General features: G+C 31.3%; 4 protein-coding genes across 4 annotated transcripts in view; 1 reads left to right on the top strand and 3 right to left on the bottom strand.

Moving 5' to 3' along the window:
* Window positions 1-4425: 4425 nt before the first annotated feature.
* On the bottom strand, window positions 4426-6706 carry LOC108780855 (leukotriene A-4 hydrolase). Its single transcript, XM_018548669.1, has 6 exons — window positions 6661-6706; window positions 5918-5993; window positions 5719-5830; window positions 5586-5654; window positions 5049-5325; window positions 4426-4460 (listed from the first exon to the last, which is right to left on the bottom strand). Exons 1-6 carry the CDS (start codon window positions 6704-6706, stop codon window positions 4426-4428), a joined length of 615 nt encoding a protein of 204 aa, XP_018404171.1.
* Window positions 6707-8325: 1619 nt separating this feature from the next.
* Window positions 8326-15390, top strand: eIF3c (eukaryotic translation initiation factor 3 subunit C). The gene is made up of 15 exons (XM_018548878.1): window positions 8326-8389; window positions 8780-8879; window positions 9260-9392; window positions 9562-9846; window positions 9930-10027; window positions 10243-10370; window positions 10979-11389; window positions 11500-11709; window positions 12606-12759; window positions 12834-13049; window positions 13252-13531; window positions 13869-14062; window positions 14135-14338; window positions 14423-14561; window positions 15251-15390. The coding sequence occupies exons 2-15, from the start codon at window positions 8787-8789 to the stop codon at window positions 15388-15390; spliced, it is 2685 nt and encodes an 894-aa protein (XP_018404380.1). The 5' UTR covers window positions 8326-8389; window positions 8780-8786.
* A 1-nt stretch (window position 15391) lies between these two features.
* Vps33B (vacuolar protein sorting 33B) lies at window positions 15392-19984 on the bottom strand. Its single transcript, XM_018548879.1, has 7 exons — window positions 19602-19984; window positions 17849-18105; window positions 17538-17761; window positions 16755-17261; window positions 16447-16677; window positions 16018-16343; window positions 15392-15925 (listed from the first exon to the last, which is right to left on the bottom strand). Exons 2-7 carry the CDS (start codon window positions 18004-18006, stop codon window positions 15662-15664), a joined length of 1710 nt encoding a protein of 569 aa, XP_018404381.1. The 5' UTR covers window positions 18007-18105; window positions 19602-19984; the 3' UTR covers window positions 15392-15661.
* LOC108780854 (sorting nexin-30) overlaps window positions 18886-21845 on the bottom strand; it is a 10768-nt gene continuing 7808 nt past the window's right edge. Inside the window, exon 2 of the mRNA XM_018548668.1 lies at window positions 18886-19068. Within this exon, the coding sequence (XP_018404170.1) occupies window positions 18886-19068 (183 nt within the window). The remainder of the gene's footprint in view (window positions 19069-21845) is intronic.

The following is a 21845-nucleotide window of genomic DNA, read 5'->3' as shown; positions in this document are numbered from 1 at the left end:
ACATGTGTACATTATCGAAAACTGTATTAAACACACATACTTCATTATATACATATAAATATACATTCTTATATGTTGATATACAACTCATTTAAATAACACGTCCTATTTTCTAAGATAGTTTAATAATAGCCGATAAACGAACTATCTTATCCGTCATTACGTATTCTACATAAATAGTATTCTCATTTGCAATTTGTTTCTATGAGAATTAGGTCGACGCGATCGAAGGCAAAGCAGGATATAATATATAATGCGATAATGCCTGTAATCTTGACAGATTTTAACGAGTATTAATTAATCGCTTTATTCCTCTGGTAACTTGATCGATCTTCGCTCAGTCTCTTCCGTCCGAGAACACGCATTAAAATCGCGCCCCCAATTTCATTTCACATTATTTCACAAATTTTTATCTGTATAAGTAGTTTTTATATAAAATGACCAACTCTTTCCTAAAGCAAAACACAAAGAAGAGAAGAGAGGAAAAAAATCTGGTTTTTCTTTTCGGAGAGAATGTTGCTACAAAATCCGCAAAACTGACTTCGGTTTTACCATACATTAAATTTAGAGATCTCTTAATTTTCACTCTCATGCGAGACTCCGTAAGGTCCGCTGAGAACTGAGAACTTTCGCGAAGCAAAACGCATCCACGCGCATCTCGCGAATACGACATTCACGTAGCTACTCTCGCGATTCAGTGAAAGCACAATCATTCTCTATGGTTTGTACAGTAGTTGGCGTTCGTGATGACGAAATAAAATTTGCCGTGTCGAGAAGAATGTTCAGCCACAAAATTACGTTAACGTACATTTTTAGTATCTGAAATCACATTGATTCTTCAGAGAAAAAATATGTATGAAAAACCAAACTTATAAAATTGGCAAAACTTGTTAACGAAACGTCAAAATTGTCGATTCTAATCTTCACATATGCAAATTAGATTAATTTAAAAATATCTTCTACACGCAAACAACATTCTCGAGTAATTATTAAAATTAGTTTGGTAAAATAATACACTTTTGCAGACAAACGTCGCTGGTAACTACAAAATATGTGTCGACACGTCAGCATTATTATCCACCTGTAACGAACAATAGCACTTTTGCAAGATAATATGACTGTTACGAATTACAATTGTATGGTTTCGTAACACATCCTGGCGCGAATTAGTGAATATATATACATAATGAATCAGAATTTCCAACGATAAATTTCAACGATAGAATTTTGAAGAAATTTCTGAAGTCGATTTTTATTAACTTCAACGTCGCGATAGTTTATTTTTACGTCGTTTATTTACATTTAATTCTTCAAAACGTTGTTCATTTTTTACTTTTATTATTTTTAATAATCGACGTTACGTTGTCGTACGGTACGAAAATCATATCTGTTTTTCGAAATTATCGAGTTTCTATGTCGTGGGTTTTCCCGCGTGCGCGTGTTCTCCGAACCGGTCCGCGAAACCTTTGGAGCGGCACGCGACACCGCCGTTTTCCAACTGACAGACGAAGGAGAAAGGATTCGCATTGAAACGCCTGTGCACGCGGCCATGGCGCGCTGTTTGACATCGGCTTATCGGTATTATTAGTTACTACCGCTCAGCTGAGCAGTGTTGAACCGGTGAGCGTACAACATACAATAATTTATGTAAGATTTGCGATTAACCAATTTTTTTTACCCGGATAGGAAACTGGAATGCTTATTACGAATAAATTCATTACCGTCATTTTATAATGCTATATTGTAAGGATATTTATTACACAAGTTCCAATTATGTTTCATAATGTTAGATATTATATTAAATGTAATTACATTACGTTAAATTCAATGTATTTGTAACTGTAAAGTATTTTTTATACGTATACAACAAATTTAATATATTTTTCATAAAATTTTATAAAAATTAATGTAATTTCTATAAAATTTTATGTAAATTTGCATAAAATTTAATGTACACGTTTATTACATTTAAGACTACGGTAACTTATAGTTTTCATAACCCATTCATTACTTTTCAATTACCTTATAACCACAAGTTTCAACCATTACATGTTATTCAACATGTATACAAATTTATTATAACATTTCTATGAACGCGATGAACTACAAAAGAATGATTGTTTCTAGCTGGTAACATATCTACGATCTTCGATATTTTTCCATGTTACATACAGCATACACTGTTTGATTTCCATGCTATGTCTACAGAATATAATTGCGAAACAATACATTATCAAAATACATATATAACAAATAATTAAAAAAATTTTTACTTACAGTATTTTGATTAAATTTTTTGCTAATTTTGGTCAAAATGTTTCAAAGCAAACATAAAATTTAATAAAATATTAAAGTTTTATCATAGTTTGCAATTCCAATGTTTACTATTCAATTATTGAAAATGTATAATTATTTTATCTGTAGAGCCTACTTATATTTATAGTGATTGTAATGCAAATCGTTTAAATTATAAAGCGAATAATCACTCAAGAAAGATTCTTTTAGTTTCTTTTTTTTTTTTCAAATAAAATCTTTAATGTTTGATTATTAATTTTCAATGTAATTTCTAATGTAATTAGAGAATGAAAATACCTAGTCTCGCGTTAGAGTGCGTTAGAGTGCTCGCTTAAAAGATACTTAAAAGACGTCTTTAAGACATTTTATGACTCGATTTTGGACTTTTTGTTGTTTGCATAATTACTTTTACTAATAAAAATATATTATAGGAAATCTGTTTCATATGAAATAGACGCAAAATATGATTTATGCGATTAATTAATCAGAAAAAACATTAAGAATTTATATATCTGTACGATTTGATCTTGACAAGAGCTTGCTGATATTTAAGTTGAAACAATCTGTAGTTTCTGTATATGTATAAACCCATTAGGAAAATAAATTTTAACAAACAGCTTCTGCAGATTTATCTTTATGTTACACAATACATTACATACATTGATAGAAATGTTATAATAAATATGTATACATGTTGAATAACATGTAATGGTTAAAAAAACTTGTGGTTATAAGGTAATTGAAAAGTAATGAATGAGTTATATAGCTAAAAACTGTAAGTTACAGTAGTCTTAAATGTAATAAACGTGTACATTAAATTTTATATGCAAATTTATATAAAATTTTATGAAAATTACATTAATTTTTATAAAATTTTATGAAAAATGTATTAAATTTGTATGTATAAAAAATACTTTACAGATACAAATACATTAAATTTAATGTAATGTAATCACATTTAATATAATAACATTATGAAACAAAATTGGAACTTGTAATAAATATATTAAATTTTAATGAACTTATAATAAATACGTTGAATTTTATGATATTTGTAATAGTTCTGTGTTAATAATTTACCCCCGTCAAAAAGAAAATTAAGTTACTTATTAATGAAATAAATATCAATTTTGCTGGAATAGAATTAATTTTAATTTGTCTTGAGTATAAGACAACATTTTTTCCTTATTTTCCTCAAACGTTATTATCAGGAGTGAATGATATTCTGGGTATACATGCATAATATCTCGAAATAAAGTGCATATATGATCTGACGAACAAAATAGAAGAACAAATTGTAAAGAATCTAAAATCTTGTCGTACCATCCAACTTTAATGCACAATAGCAACCAAAGAAACCTGTGAAATACATGCGTTTTTTGTTACATAATATTTTTAAATAATTTGTATGTAAATATGTATATTTACCGTATTTGATAACTTTTAGTTTCGAAAAAATAAATTTTTGACATTAACATTATTTTTTTCACGGTTAATTGCTTATAAACAGAATGTAGCTTGTCTAAAAAAATTATTTCTTCAAAATTACAGAAGTCCTGTTTTTTATATATAATAGGAGGTACATTATAAGTATTATCATCCCATGTAGCCCATCCTTCTACTAATTCGAGACACTCTGTTTCCCACGCGATTTTACAATGAGGTACAAGAAGATTCGTAGGTATATTATAAAACCAGTAGTTCCACTCAATCGACTCTAACTATAATAATATAATAATAAAATAAAAGTTATTATTAGAGAGAGAGAGAGAGAGAGAGAGAGAGAGAGAGAGAGAGAGAAAGAGAGTATAAATACTATTTAAAATATTAACACTATTCTAATTCTATTCTAGTTTATTTGTATATATAGAATGTGTTACCTCTTTTTTATTCTCAGGAAAGGATTTAAACAACAAACTTTTCCAATCATCCGTCGTTATACTTTTAAATGCGAAATGATGAAAATAAAATTTAAAAAATGCTTCGAATGCTGAGGATCCTAATTTATTTTCTAGGGTATTTAAAAGTTCACATCCTAAATCGTAAGGTATATATTTAATGTAGTTTATAGGTAACGCTTGCAACAAATTGGGTATTAACGGATTTAATTCGATGTCTACCGAGTTAGTATTATTTACTTCTCGCTTTAGTATCGCTCCTAGTATCTATAATATGATTTAAAAAAATAATGTAGCAGAAATGTGTATACGTGTTTACTATGTACACGTAATGTAAAAATATTGAAATTTGGCATTATATTCAATATATTAATAATTATTCCATTTGTCTTAATCAAAATAAACAAAATTAATACTCTACCATCTTATTCAGACCCCCACATAATAATTTTCTGTAAAATATCTGCATTTTGTCAAGCGGCAATATTTGGGAAATGATCTTCCTACAAATAAACATGCTGAAACTTTTATTTAGCCAAAAATCATTATAATTTGCACACGTAACTGAATGTCCTGCCCAGCTCTGTGTGATACTTAAAGCGAGTAAACTGACACTAGAAGCATCTCCATTAAGTAGAACTGGTGAAATAAATGCTACGGATGGACATTCTATTTCGAATGAGCCGAGACATGGTGGAAGTACACATATATCGTATCTTTCTAAAGATATTACATTTTTAATAAAATAATAATAATAATAATAAAAAAGAGAATTGATAATATTTACAAAATAATAAAGTTTTCTCTATGTATAAATATAAATAATAAAAATAAATAATTTGATTGATATCTTACCCCAACAGTAAGGTCCACAAAAATGTTCAGCAATCTTCAGCATGTTTTCAATTATATCTGTATGAAACGTTTTGACAGCTTCATTAATAAACCTGTTTTCGGCAAACACATTGGTTTGAGAATTAATACGTCTTTTCTGTAGTGAACCCACAGCAATAATTACCGCGTAAGATGCTACAGGATGCGTTTGAAGGAATTTATATCGATTAAACGTCGAATATATAGATTCACTTAAAAGTGCGGGCATTAGAACTGTAAAATCTTTTGGCACTGTAATCTAAAAAATATGAAATGCACATAAATAAAAATTAAATGAACCTTTATTTTAGATTAATTAAAGCAATTTATAAAGAATAAACATTATTATGTTTATCATTATACATTTAATTTTTTTCACAAATACATTTTACTTTCTTCGTAAATTTTTATTACTTTTATCAAAATAATGTTAATATAATAATCAATCGTGTCACCGTTTTTATATAAATGTGTAAAATGCAAACACATAAATAGTACTATCTACATTTAAATTTTTACCGTAGCACTGTACGTAAATTTGACAGATGGTGTATCTTGGCAGGGAAATACTGATCTAGCAAATATGAACTAAAACAATAAAAATTGTTATACATATATGTTGGTGTTGAATAATTTTACTTAATCAGTTTACCTTGTTATTAGACAATAGAAAGGGATGTGTACCACTGGCAGTTTGTGCAGGTGACAGCCAATATAACGCAGGTGATAACTTATTTGTTTCATAATCAATTTGAATTTTATATCTGAAAGTAACGTATTATTAATAATATACTCGATTCTTGCATCAATAATATTTAATAATTGCATTTTTTTTAATGTTTCATATTCACTGAGTTTTCTTCAACACAAAATCATCATTTTTAATTTCTGGTAACTGTATAGCAAGCAATCCCCCAGTAAAATGTCCTTGATGTTGGAATTTATAATTTAATTCTTCTTCCGTATCAAAATTTTTTACTTTTTTAATGAAAAGTTTATAATTATCTAAAATCTAATTAAAGCGATATCACATATTAATAATAAATCAGAACTTTGCTCAATATTAAACAAAATATCTACTTACTATTTCCACAATTGAATTTTTTCTTTCTATAGTCAAAATCGCTGTTCCTTTAAGAACATTTTTATGAAAGTCTACATACAAGTCTAACTCAGTATGAATTACACGTGCGGATTCTAATAATTAGAAAGTAATAAACAAAAGTTTAATAAACGAAAGTATTAACAAATGTTTTTAATAAATAATAACATATGACACAATGTAATATTTGTTTTTAAAATGTAAATTATAAGTATTAAATTGTTGTGCTAAATATGTGTATAAAATATTTTATACATTTAAGAAAATTAGCAGAATTCCGTCAATTAATTAAATTCGTAAAAAATTAATTTAATTTTTGAAAATGTATATTATATTATAATTATATAAGGTCTAAAGAGAGAGATATGTATGATATTTCATCTTTCGAACACTTTAATGAATTCTTTCTTTAAATATCCTTTATTCTATCTTCTTTAACAAAAATTAAGTAATGAACAGAAATTAAATAAACTAATTAAACAACTAAAATACCTGGTACTGCAAAGGATTGTGGATGTACTGAATGAGATGAATCCATTTTTTAAAATATTCACACGTTGTAGCCTTTCTAATAAAAGTAACATTCAATAATGAGAATCTTTATATTTAAACCGCAGCTGTAAGGACACAATATAGTTTCTCTTACTGTTATCCATTTTTCTTTGTTTGGCAACATTATTTGTTTATTATTATGTTATCACATCGCTAAATAACTGTGAATACCACGTAAATGATTTTGTACATACATCATTTGACAGACACAAATCAAACTTGTAATATATGCGCAGTTTATTTAATTTAACTTTATAGTATAGCCAAAGAAACGAGAAATTTTCTCTGCATTTATTAGCGAATAGTGAAAAAATATGTTTTGATAGAATTTAACACATATTATTATGCAGCGCTACCTTGTTGATGCCATTTAATAAACTGAAGCGTTGAAATGGTATATATTAAACGTATAATTACTTTTTCATAAATACAACAAAAATTATGACTGCGCTTGGATGCAATCACTATTTTTATATGATTTTAAGAAAATGCATATTGTTTCGCCATTTCAAAACGTTTCATGTTTGTTTAATGGTATCAGCTTGTACTTCAGCAGACTTTTGATCGTTTTTCAAAAAATCTTTATCTTTAGTTTTATACCTTAACGTAAATCACATATATTGTTGTGTCTCTTAAAATTTATGCGTACAGTACAATTTATGTGTAGATTGCTAAAAAATTTGTTTAAAGGTTCAACTTATACTTTTATAAAACAGTACAGAGAGCTTTACCTACAAAATTCTTTCTCAAAAATTTTCTTGTCAATACGCGACATTGAAGCTATAAATTTGCATAGCTTACGTAATTAACGTTAAAATTTAATAAAATGCCATCGTAAAAAATTAAAAATGCATTTTGAAGCTCGAAATTTGTACTTTAACATGCTTGATTGTTTTTAAATTTTATTCTACAAAATGGAAGAAATAAAAAATTTTTGCATTAATTTTTTCAAATTTCATGATACTATTGTGATTGTTTAGCAATGCTAGTTGAATTTCAATTTCGCATAATTCAGTCAAAAAAATTGCAAGAAATTTTTTTAAACAGCATTTTGTAGGTGTATAAAGTTTGTACTGGTTTTCAAAAATACTGAACTTTTTAAAAAAGTATTTTTTTTTATCAAGTTGCAACTTTAGAATTATACTCTGTATACATTATACTAATACACTTTTTTCGTAATTTGACTTTTCCATTGTTATCTACATAGGATAATTAATCCCAAATAATATTATATATTGATTGAATCATAAAAAAGTCATCACCGAAAATCGAATACCCGATTTTTATTTAAACTATAATTTTGATGTTATCATCTGAGTTTGATTATCAATAGATAAATGATAAATGCAAAGAGAAAATTGTAATTTTTCGGCAAGATATAAGACATTATAGCATTAAAAGTATGAGTACGTGTTTATGCAGTATTATATAATATAATAAAAAAATTACATATTTAATAACGTATTATCAAAATGTGCATTATGCGCTAATTAAAAAAGTAATAATCTTGCGTCAATTTCTGTAAGACCGATTGTTCTGTGTGATATGTTTCGTCGGTATTTCTAAAGAAGTCACGTGATCTACTTTTCATTGTCGCCGCATGCCGCCGCTTCCTACGCGTATGGTGTATAACCTTAAAACCTGCTTGCTTTTACAAGAAAAAGAATAGGTAATGTAAAATTTTATTCGTTGGCCGTGTTTCGTATCATTCAAGTTTATTCTGCACGCATCTCTTGAAGCTGCTCTCTTTTATTTAAAAAAATCTGTTGCGCTTTGCTCCATATTGAAGTTTAGGGAGCATACATAAAACACGCGGTCTCTCGCTTTGGAGTCCTAAAATTATTAGATCGCCGTCTGCCACGTTTACGTTTTACTCAAGATATTTTAAACGTATAACGTTGTTAAGCTCGTTTCTTGCATATTCCATGTTTACATCAGTTTATAACTGTGTGTTTATGTACATTTGTTGTGTAAAATGTTAAACTCGAGGGTGCAGCATTTTGAAGTGTAATTAATGAGTGACACATACCGTTTATTACATTTTGCCTGATCGTTGCAGAGCAACCATGAGTCGTTTCTTCGCAACTGGCTCAGATTCTGAGTCTGATAGCGCATCTGAGGAGGAGCAGGTTCAAAGAGCACCTGCGACAGCTTTTACTGTAAGTATCATCATCGATAAACATTTTCATTATATTTTTAGATGGTTTTTATTTAACGACACAAATCGACACAAGTGTCGCCTTTCGATATATTCAACAGAGAAACCAGTTTTGCAATTGTTGTAAAATTCTTGAATATATTGTTTTTGTCCCTTAGTTTCTCACAGAATCTAGATGTATAAACAATCATGTTAAAGAATTTTACGACAGTTGTAAGCTGATTTCTCTGCTAATCTCAGCCTTTGTTAACTCATGATGTGCCAAGAAAAATAAAATGTTTTGTGTCAATTAAAGTCATTAAATGGAAAGCACTCTTTGTTAATAATTTTCTTTTGCAATATCAACCTATCATTTGAATAACTCAAAGTATCTCTTTACAGTTTAGTGATGATGAGGAAGAGACAAAGCGTGTTGTACGCTCTACAAAGGAGAAGCGATATGAAGAAATTGCGAATCTTATAAAGCTTATTAGGAATTACAAGAAGATTAAGGACATGAGCAGCATGTTAACCAGTAAGTTTCAATCTCATAAATCTTTTATGTTTTATACAATTGAAAATTACATTATCAAGAATTAAGCATAAATATTATTTGTTACATGTGTTTCTTTATAAATATATTGATATAATGATTGGTGATTAAATGCTTTTAGTATAACAAGTATTTGCTTTCATAATTCTAGGTTTCGAGGATTTGATGCGAGCTTATCAAAAAGCTTTACCTGTAATCGCCAAGGAGGAACTTGGACAAACGCCAAGATTTTATGTTAGATGTTTAGTAGAAATGGAGGATTTTATTAATGAGGTATGGGAAGACCGCGACGGGCGCAAGAATATGTCTAAAAACAACTCTAAGTCACTTTCAACATTGCGTCAGAAATTACGAAAGTATAATAAGGATTTTGAAGAGGACATTGGTAAATTTAGAGAAAATCCTGATCAAGACGACGACGAAGAAGAAGAGAAAGGTTTAATTACTACAAGAAACATCTGAAATGCATGTTTCAGTTTAAATCTTTTCGAGATAAAAAAATCAATTATTCTGTTTTAGCCGAGGAGGTTCTAGAGTCTGAAGAGGAAGATGACAGTGCTGTAGCTTTTAAAAAGGCAGGATCGGAAGCAAGTGAACCTGATGTGTCCAAGTTCAAGGTTTTTTATGATACATGACTCTAAAGTCTACAATATATGATGCATTTATTCCTTGCTTATAATTTAGTAAACTAAAAATTCGGCGTTTGTGTGTAATTTGTTCTAGTAATTTGTTAAATCACGAACAACAGAAGAAATTGCATCGTATATTGAAGGCTTTAAAAAAATACCAGAAGTTGATTAAAATAATTGAAATATATTTTCTTGTATTACAGAAGATCGCAACCGATGGTGAAGACGGTAGTGAAAGTGAATCTGATTGGGGCAGTGATTCAGACAGTGAGAGCACAAGTAGTGATGACGAAGGTCAATATCAAAATATTCGTGAGCGTTTCATCAAAAAGTACGTTCTTTTAATCTATATAATAAAATTCTCGATAAAAATATTTTCTACTTAAATAATAGGTAAAATTTATTCATACATTATTAGGAGTATAAATAAGTTTCCGTCGTTTTTCCATCAAAAATTGGGCATTTATTGTGAAAGAATGGTACCTAATGTTTTATTCGACAAAGTATTGTCCATCGCTAGCCACTACTTTTTCCCATCTTTCTGGTAATTTCTGGATTCCGTCAAAAAAACAAAAGACGTCGAAACTACGTTCTTTGTCTTCGACGTCAAATTCACCGTTCTTAAACTTTTGAAACCACTCACGACAACTTCTCTCACTTGAAGCAGCCTCACCATATGCTTCTACAAGCAATCGGTGCGCCTCAGCTGCAGATTTCTTCAAATTAAAAAAGTAAATCAAAAGCTCCCGCAAATGACGCTTATTCGACTTAAAACTCGACATTTTCACACGAAAAAAGATATATGATGCTGATACAAAATCGCTAATATTTCAAGGTTATGTTGTTGGTTAACATGCTGGTGGCGCCATCTTTTGTCAAACGGCGGAAACTTATTTATACACCTAAATTGTATATGACACCATGATCTTTTTTATACAGAGCTACAACTCAAGAAGAGGATGAGGATAAAGCGAAGAGGAAGGAACAACGTAAAGAACGCAAGGAAAAGGAGCGAAAAAAGAAACGCGACGAAGATGATGGCGAAGGAGAATGGGAAACCGTCAAGGGCGGCGTAGCTATTCCCTCTGAAAAGCCAAAGATGTTTGCCAAGGATGCAGAAATTAATATCGGCGCGGTGTTAAAGAAGCTTTCTGAGATAATTGCAGCTCGCGGTAAAAAACGTACAGACAGACGCGAACAAATAGAACTCTTGCATGAATTGCAGCTGATAGCAGATGCACATAATCTTGGCTCAGCTGTAGCCGTGAAGATCAAATTCTCCATCGTGTCTTCCATATTTGATTACAATCCAAAGGTTTCTGATGCTATGAAGCCAGAATATTGGTCCAAGTACGTATTTTTACGTGAAATATATGTATATATTTTGTGTATATAATTTATAAACCTTAAGATAAAAGATTTAAAGTAAGCAAGTATTAAATAGATAACATTTTTTACAGAATACTTGAGCGCATTACCGAGATGTTGGATATGCTGTTGAGCAGTTCTGATATGGTAATAGCAGAAACAATAGCTGAAGAAATGGAGGAATTTGAAACAATGCCATTCAAAATACATGGTTGTGTATTAACGCTGGTCGAACGTCTTGATGAGGAATTTACAAAGTTGCTAAAGGAATGCGATCCACACAGTAATGAATATGTGGAAAGGTAATATCTTTTGAGAGAAATTATGCAATATATTTACTATTAAGGCTCCTGAATACTCAGCCAAGAACTCCGTGTTGATGAGTAGCGACACCGAATTAGTCGGTGGCTAGCAAAACTGGTAGTACGTTACTGGTTATACACACAATTGCAAGCTCATGTCCGTGTGCTCATTTTCGGGTAGAAGGGGAGCGCACAGACATGGGTTCATGCTTGTGTGTGTGTATAGCGCCTCGCCATGGTAAAAGTTTGAACTAATAGGCGAGAAAAAGTGATGTTTTGACGACAAAATTTTTCTTGCGTGCCATTTCGTCAATATTTGCTTATTTGTGAAAATGTGACTTCCCTCGTACTCGTGAAAGTCCTAAAAATTGCCGGAAACTGCAGTTATCGCGAAATTTTATACGTAAAAGCGTATATTTCACTCGTTTCATCAGCTGTTAAATTGTGTGATTCTGCTCGAAAATAGGCTCACTTTACGTGTCTTTTACGACCATTTACTGACTATCAGAAGAGGAAAGGACAGTTTCCGGCAATTTTTACAAGTGTTTTTGTGCGATCTCGCCTTTTAAATTTATCCAAATTGTTTTTATTAAAAAATGGGACGCAAGAAAAATTAATGTGTTTTTCTCGTCTATGACGTCACAATTCCAACATGGCCGTCGCCGGTATTCAGGGTCTTAGGGCTACGCAGAATAAAAGGAACAGGGAATAGAGAACAGAGAATAAGAATTTCAACCTATCAGAAATCATACTGTGGAAATCGTACTGTGGAATAAACAGTTGTGTATTCCATAGTACATGATTTTTGATAGGTTGAAATTCTTATTCTCTGTTCTCTGTTCCCTGTTCCTTTTATTCTGCGCAGCCCCCCTTAATATTGTCTACACTTGTTGCAGGTTGAAAGATGAGAAACAAGTTGCTGCCATAATTGACAAAGTGCAGGAATATTTGGAAAGACAAGGAACTGTATCCGAGCTTTGTCGCGTGTACCTTCGTAAAATTGAGCACTTATATTACAAATTTGATTCAAATGTTCTAAAACAAAAGGAGGTAATTTTTCGAAGTATTTACAGACGCACGAAACTTTTCTAGTTTATTAAATTGTCAAAATTATATTGAATTAGGGTGAATTAGGAGCAGATGTAATCACATCCGTGCAAGTTATGGAAAAGTTATGCAAATACGTTTATGCTCATGATAACACTGATCGACTAAGAACTCGTGCGATTCTTTCGCACATTTATCATCATGCCCTCCATGATAACTGGTTCCAAGCTCGTGATTTAATCCTGATGTCGCATCTCCAAGAAACCATTCAACATTCTGATCCAGCCACACAGGTTTGAATATGTTTTATACCCTTGTCTTATTAATAGTTACTCATTCTGTCATTGTAGATTAATTTTAATCTTGGTTTATTTTTTATCTTTTTCTAATTCTTAAAACTAGAAGAAGATAAAAAGTTAAACCAAGATTAAAGTTAATATATTAATAGAAACGGGCATGAAATGTATAAAAATAATTATTGCTTTTTTTTTTTAGATTTTATACAATCGCACAATAGCCCATTTAGGATTATGTGCATTCCGTCATGCAAATATCAAAGATGCTCACAACTGCCTGGTGGATTTGATGGTGACAGGCAAAGTGAAAGAACTTTTGGCGCAAGGTCTGCTGCCACAACGACAACACGAACGTAGTAAAGAACAGGAGAAGATCGAAAAGCAGAGGCAAATGCCTTTCCATATGCACATTAATCTGGAACTTCTGGAATGCGTATATCTTGTTTCAGCAATGCTCATCGAAATTCCATACATGGCTGGTATGTATGTTGTCTGTGTTTAATATTTTTTTATATTATATATATATTTACAGTTGCATATGAATAATACACACACACATTCACACATTGGGTCGTCCGGAAAGTCCATGCGAAATTCTCAAGCAAAATTCTATTGAGAATGGAATATTCCGCACGGACTTTTCAGACGACCTAATATATATATAAACATTATCAGATACCAAAAACCGTTCTGATCAAAAATAGAGCTTCTTATTTTACCTCTCTCTCTCCCTCTCTCTCTCTCTCTCTCTCTCTCTCACACACACACACACACACACGTGGAGTTTATTATATGCGGTAAATTATTCAATTGTAGCACATGAGTTCGACGCGAGACGAAGAATGATCTCGAAAACTTTTTATCAACAACTGCGATCCAGCGAACGTCAGTCATTGGTCGGACCTCCAGAATCCATGAGAGAGCATGTCGTTGCTGCTGCCAAAGCAATGCGTAACGGAAATTGGTCCGCTTGCAACAATTATATTATAAATGAAAAGATGAATGCAAAGGTATTTCAGATTTCCATTAATAATTTTCTTTAAATTGGAAATACGAGCTAATGATTACTTTTATCAAAATAGGTGTGGGATCTTTTCCATCAAGCGGACAAAGTGCGAGCTATGTTAACACGATTAATCAAGGAAGAAGCATTGAGGACTTATCTGTTTACGTACTCGCATGTGTACGATTCGATTTCAATGCCAAAGCTCGCTGACATGTTTCAATTAAAACGACCCATAGTCCATTCAATAATCAGTAAAATGATCATTAACGAAGAGCTCATGGTATTATGCAGAGATATCTTTATGTTGCACATACTGATTTACGTAATTCTACATAATTCATATATTCTTCTTTTATAAACCTAGGCATCGTTGGACGATCCAACTGGAACTGTAGTTATGCACCGAAGCGAACCGAGCCGCCTTCAATCGTTGGCTCTGCAATTGACGGATAAAGTCAACAACTTTGTAGATTCGAACGAACGTATCTTCGAAATGAAGCAAGGTACATACAACGAATTAAATATTTTTGATGATCTTTATCATGGTCTTACCATCACGATCTTCTTTTTGATATATCATAATATCAACTTGATTAGTGAGAATGACTTGATTATTATCAAAATTGTTTAATTTTTATAAAAATTAATATTGAAATATTCATTCTAATATCAATATTCTATTTGAATAAATTGTTACTTTTATTTTTTATATATTTATATTTTGTCATTTTTAACGTTTTTTTCTCAAACCTGATTTTGTCTGATCAGTGCCTGATTTGATCTGATCTGACTTGATTTGACTTGACTCCAATTCTGACTGTATAAATTACAAATATAATAAAAAGTACAAAGTTATAAAAATATTGATCTTTTATGATAATATAAACGGAAAGAGAGATAGGGAAAGAAAAAGAAAAGATTCAATCATATTTAATTTTTTTTAATTTTTTATATTTTAAGTTTTTATTGACAGAAATACTTTAAAAAGTATTTAATTAAAATAATTTAAAATACATCACTATAATAAAAAAAATAGATATATTAATATGCATATTAATTTTTGGAAGTTTAATCAAACAATATTTTAACGGAATTATATACTACATATGTATTTTACATATTTATTTCATAATGCAGCATAAAAATTAATCTTTAGCATAATTCAGTTTATAATAAATATAAATTCTTGCAGGTAACTTCTTTTCGAGAGGGAATCAAGGCAATTTCCGCGATCGTCAGAATTATAATCGCCAAGGACAGGATTGGGGCCGGCAGAGACGTGATCGCGATCGCGATCGTGATCGTAACAGGGAAGAAAATCGAAATTATTAAGTATATGATAATATCGATATCAAAATGGTGTGAAATAAAACTTGAGGTATCAAACATCATTGTAACGTTTTATCAATACATAAATATCGATGACATTATATATAAACAATTATATTCCGTTAATATATTGCAGAATTATTCAAACAATTTTTTTCTCACAATTGTCACAAAAAAGTATTATATATAATTTATATAAAACAAATATGTATAATTTTGATTTATTTATTACGCGAAAAAAAACATTTACATTCCTGACAGATACCACGAGTCTTCATATCTTTTGTATCCGCTGGATGAGTTTGTTACCCGTTAGAATAGTGTCGGATGTAAGAACGAGGCGTATCCCTGTAGACTTTTCTATGAGCCGGCAAGCCGCTATTTCTGCGCAAGTAATGCCTCCTATTATGCAGATCACGACCATTTTTGGCGATAATGTGCCTCGATGACCATTTACAATGCAATTTGGTAGATTTGTCAGATCCTCGAAGCTGCGAGGATCCTTCTCCTGATTCAATACAATGTTTAATATTTGTGCCTGTAATATATTAAACGATATTGTATTCATATTACATAGTTATACGTTGCTTAATTAATAATATGGAAAAAGAATGCAAATAAAATACAAACTATTGCGGGTATGTAAACGTTATTGAACACATAGCTAGGACAGGTACGACCGTTCTGATCGGATCGTTTTGAAGAACCAGGTAACATCTTCAATTTTTGCGCATTGCTATTCCACTCGCTGTTCCAGTTCGGCAGTTTATGTAAAATAAATTCGTTCCTGTACTTCAACAAGCCAGTTGTGTGCAGCTTGTAAAACAGCGGGATATGCTGATAACCATGGGTATGAAGATGCATTTTTTGGATATCTTGAAGCTCGTTTTGCGTGATACCGTCAGTAGTGATAGACAATAGGCAGAGAAGACGTAAACATCGAAACTCATGCTCATCTACAATAAAAAATATTTTACATGTTAATCGTAATTAATTTCTAATATCAATCGCAATTAAATATAGTCCTAATTTAATTAATTTTAACGTTAGAAAAAGCACCTATATTTCTCTCAATGTAGCTCAAGCATTCCTTTCGGTCCTTGCAATCGAGCATCTGTTTCTCCATCTTTTGCAAGACCTGAAACTCGGAGCCTAACGTGTCCGCGATAGCCTGACACGCAGATATATGAAATGCCAATTGCCGGGTCATGTCTCTGGTCATTTGCAATCTCGTTGACACATATTTCTCCATTTCGGCCAACTTCATCGTCTGTATCGCTTCCTGTTCAGCTGATATTAACAAGTCGTTAAAATATCAAAAGCGAAACATGTGTGATACATAATTAGTAAATAATAAAAATAAATACATTTGAGTGACTTGGCCTTCCTATGTAAAATCGGGAAAGCGTCACTGCAAGGTGTATCTCTCACTTCTCCGTAAATTTGATCTTTATTCGGATCTAATCTGGTTTGTGATTTTTCCAATGTCGCCATGCCGACATTCACGTCCACAATTTCATTCAATAAACCCGCGTACGTTACGGGCGTTAGAAGAGTTGTAGCCAAATCAAAACTTCTGTCCATCACGATGAAAGCGCCGACCTCGTTTTCTAGACTAGATGAGCCCAGACTCTGCTCCATAATTTCCATCAACTTGGTCATTTGTTGGCTGTGTTTGCCAAGAAAAAGTGAGAGCCTCGGCGAGCCGAGTATCAACTGCAACGACCACAGACTGCGCGCTAATGCTCGCAGAGAACTGGTGTCTTTATGATAGTAGAGATCGACGAACATTGGATTTTCCAAGGATAAAACGTTTCCGTCTAATTTTATAAATTCTACGGAAAACGTCTGCAACGTAAGCAGCTCGAACAAGCCTGAATAAACGATTCGATCATAAAAATAAAAGTGAAAAATTTCGTTCGTGTTATGTAAAGCAATCTATATGGAAATATGGTCAATAATCGAGCTAAATAAAAAAATGTAAAAAAAATAATTAAAACATTTATTGCATATTTAAGAGTGCGTTCTCTTAAAAATACAATACATATTTTAATTATTTTTTACATTTTTTATCTAGCTGGATTATTGACTAGATTTCCATCCAGTTATAAAAGTAAACAGAACAGGCGATGATATTATAATTTGCTGACCTTCCTCTTCGACTAGATTGTATAAAACAGGTGGAACAAACGGCACGACCAACAAATGATGGCACACTTCGACGTGTGGTTTGCCAGTTTGGGATATTTCAGATTGTATTTGATCTAACACCCTTTTACACGCAATCAAGTTGTTAGATACTAAAAATATACGTTGACTGTTTGATGTCTTCAGTCCTTCCTCTAACTTATAAATCTTGTCCACTCCATATCGTCTAACAATAAGTAAAATGATACACAATTATTAACATTAAATTGTGATAATGAAAATAACATGCATATTAGAATATGAAAACATTTACTTCAATACTGTCACTCCCACGAAACTGTCCAATATTTTCATCAGTTTCTGTTCTATTATCAAATCCTTCGATCCTGGGATGGTATCTAATATCTTCACAAGCTTCTGCTGATTAATTTGTTGAAATGCAGATAATTTATCATCTAAGGTGATATCCATTTTGTTTTACTATTAATAAATCATGACATATATACATAACACAGTACTCCAAGAGAAGTGATCTCTAAAGCTGATTATCTTCACAGATGTCTTTCATATCTAAACATAAGATTTGGAATTATTTCTTATATATGTGTATATGTATGTATGTATGTGTGTAAAATTCTGTTCTAAACATATTAGGTTAAATAATATATAAATACAAGCTACTTTCATTTTTTTCTTTCCATAAGAAAATATATAACCGACTGTTTTATACAAATAAACTACAAATGTAAAATATAACTTAAGTGTAGTTATTCTTTTACTTCATTATCTCTCCTTACAGATAGTTCTATCTAAAAACAAACTATTCTAACTATTTCCACAAATACTTTTTCTATCTAAACACAAAATATTTAAAATAATTGATTTCATATACAATTACCGTGTTAAGACTAGAAACAGGAAATAATTTTACGAATGTAATATCAAAATAGAGAGTATAAATTACTATACATTGCCGTGTAATTTTTATAAATTTATTTAACTAACATATTACCATCAAGAAAATTATTTTATTCAAAAAATGACTACAGAATTCTGAAAGGATTTGTAAATTAGGACACTATATTTTTTGATTATCTTTGCGACTGAAGAAGACTTTGTAAAGTTGAAACTAGTTTCGCTCAATTCATAATAATTTGAACATTAAAATTATTGTGGGGAAATGCTCTGGAGAACTGAATTGCATACTGTTTTTCAATCGTACTCTTTATTACATGTCATGCTTTCTTGGCATTCATAACTCAGGTCCACAATCTCTTACTGCGTGTAGTCTGAGGGATTTTATTTAATATTATATTATTTTTATTAATTATATTATATTAGAAATCGAAATCATATTTTGTAATAATAAATCCGTACTCTAGTCGTTATACGGAATGTGATGTATGTCTCCAGAGTTTCCAGATGTTTCTGCGGATTGTCTACTTTCACTTGCAAATCTCGCGAGTCTGTCTGAAAGTCCGATATTTCTTGATCCGGCAGAGTAGAGAAGCTATCGATAGAAGGAGACGCAACCTGTAAGATTATAGTTGATATTTATATATATTGATTAATAATCAATTGTAGGGAATATAATAGACTATACACAGGATGGGCAATTGAGAGCAAAAATGCATATATGTGTGAGTGTCATTCTGCTTAATATATTATTGTATTATATGTATATAAGGAAGCTACTTTTATTCTTTTCTCTCTGCAAAAAAGTGATAAGACTTTTATATATCCAAATACGTAATCTGCAATTCTACAAATGTAAAATGTAATTTAATTGTATTTGTGTCAAAGTTCATGTTACACTCAAGAATAATATCAGGCATCCTTATATTTGACAAAAGAAAAGAAACAGTGAATTACACTCTAACAAAAATTCATTTTAATTTGCAATTAATTAATGTTTCTCAATTTCTCAATTTAATAATTTATTAAGAATTAATATTATTTTTTTTTTTTACTAAAAGTGGACATAAACGAATGTTGTTTATGATCGCAGAAAATGACAAAGTTCTGACAAGAAAATCGAAAAAAAATTGCTAAAACACGAAAATTACCGTAATTATCACGTTATTACATTTATCATTAAGGAGGCTCGCAAATTGCGGGCGCAAATAGTTGGCGCGATAAGCTGTCAAATAGTGTTCCTATAATAGAAACACTATCAAATTGCGCGTCAAACAACATACACGAGCACGAAGACTACTCCACCAGTCCACTTCCACTACTCAGCTGGTTTAGCAACGACGTATCACCGCCACGACGAAATTACGCACGCACGCACGCACGTAGTGCACGCGTGTGTGCGTCGGCAGCGTCTCGACTCGCTACTTATCGCACGAGGAGAATAGGACTCTGCGCACCGCGCACGTCGCGGCGGCGACCCTTTTCATCTTCCGTTCCGTCGCCGAGACAAGTGTACAATACAACCAAGACTCAAGTATACACCACTACCGCTCCACGCGAGCGTATTCGATGTTACACGAGTGCAAGCGAGGTTATTTAAAAATGGCGGACGCGTCGTCTTCCGATACTACTTCGGACTGCTGCAATGAATGTTTCTCTGATATTACGTCGGAAAAGTCAGAGTACGTTGTGGTGGGACGCAAGCCATGCACGTCGCACCGTCGCAGCAAGCGGAATCTTCTGCAGAAGCTACTGATAAGGGAGGTAGGCAACTTTAATCCATGCGACCCGAGTGGCATCGTGATCAGTGACAGGCCTCAAGGCACCGCGCCTCATGCTGTCAAGAATGATTTCTTACCTACGACGATTCCTAAAGAATCAGGGATTATTCGTCTGGCTTCATTAATTAAATCAGAACGAACTGCTGCTCACGTTAAAATCTAATAAAAGTTATTTTTCTTGATACATGATAAGTTTTAGAAGCTCTTTTTTTTTTAAATATCTTCTTGTACACACAAAGTCATAGTAACATCAATATTATAATTTTATACTCAACAATATAAATGTAATACAACACATATTGTATACAACAGTTATATTGTTAAAGAAATTATAATATCTATTGATATAATATTACTGTTATACTTTACTGAATTGAGACACATTGAGGTAACTCCTGGTTTGCCAGCATGTTAGAAAGCTTATTTCATACCTAGGAAGTCTTGGGAATAATATGATATAGGATTGATTTATGTAGGTAATTGTTATGTGCAAGGTATTCTGTAACTGCATGATTTTTGCTTGCAGATGAGAGGATGTCTATCAGCGCACAATTATGCCTTAGAAGAAAGACTGTTTACAGCTGTGCCTAAGTGGCGACACTTCCATCTTCTGCACATAATTCCAAAATCAGCGCTTGAAGCAGGGTATGCCAACAATCTCAACTTGATGCCCAGATTTATTTAACCCATTCTTTTGCTATGTTCTCTTTGTAGCTTTAGTCTGATTTAAATGAGATAAAGTAAATTGTAAATTGTTATATCACAAGCTCTTAATGTTTTCTTCAGAGAAATTTTAGCTCAATATTTATAGGCTGATATTTATAATAAAACAAACATTTTTAAATGATTATACAACAGGTTGGTGCTATAAAGTAATTGTAAGAAACAGATCTTTGAATCTTTCTTTATTAGTTGCCATAAGGCGGAAATTCATTTGCATTCTGTATTTCAAAAGAACTCTTTAGAACTTAAGTGTAGTTTTTGTTGAAGCTATTATTAAACAAATAAGATGAAAATATTCAAGGACTCTTAGTATAACAATAATAAATACAAATAGAAAGGGCGATGTAAGAGTCAAGTAAAATTTCATTTAAAAATAATACAATATATATATTTAACGTATATTTGTAATGCTGACACACTAAATTAACATTATTATCGTTCGATTCTCTTGGTGAGTTTTTTTTTTAGAAATTTTGACACAATTTGTTTAACATTTAAAAGGAAAGTTTTTTACCATCATTTCAGAGATATTGTTATATTGACTTTTCAATTTTTAGATATATTTATTTTCAATCATGTATAACCAAAATGTCATTTTTCTGTGAAGACTCGCATTATTAAAATAGAGAATGTATCTACGACCGATCTTCTGACGAATGATTTTATCCGCCGTTTTTAATGTCTGAGGAGGGCTCAATCCGAGAGCCAAAACTTGTTACGCAATGTCCATCATGTCATTTTTAAGTATAATTTTTGATATTCTATTTTTTATATATTTTTATATTTATATTCTATTATTTTTTAAAATTTGAAATTAAATATATATATTGTATTATTTTTAAATGAAATTTTACTTGACTCTTACATCGCCCTTTCTATTTGTATTAATTA

This window comes from Cyphomyrmex costatus, unplaced genomic scaffold (genome assembly GCF_001594065.2).
Source record: "Cyphomyrmex costatus isolate MS0001 unplaced genomic scaffold, Ccosl1.0 scaffold75, whole genome shotgun sequence".
Lineage (NCBI taxonomy): Eukaryota > Metazoa > Arthropoda > Insecta > Hymenoptera > Formicidae > Cyphomyrmex > Cyphomyrmex costatus.
Note: the sequence above shows the minus strand (reverse complement) of the source record. Positions and strands in the feature narration are given on the sequence as shown.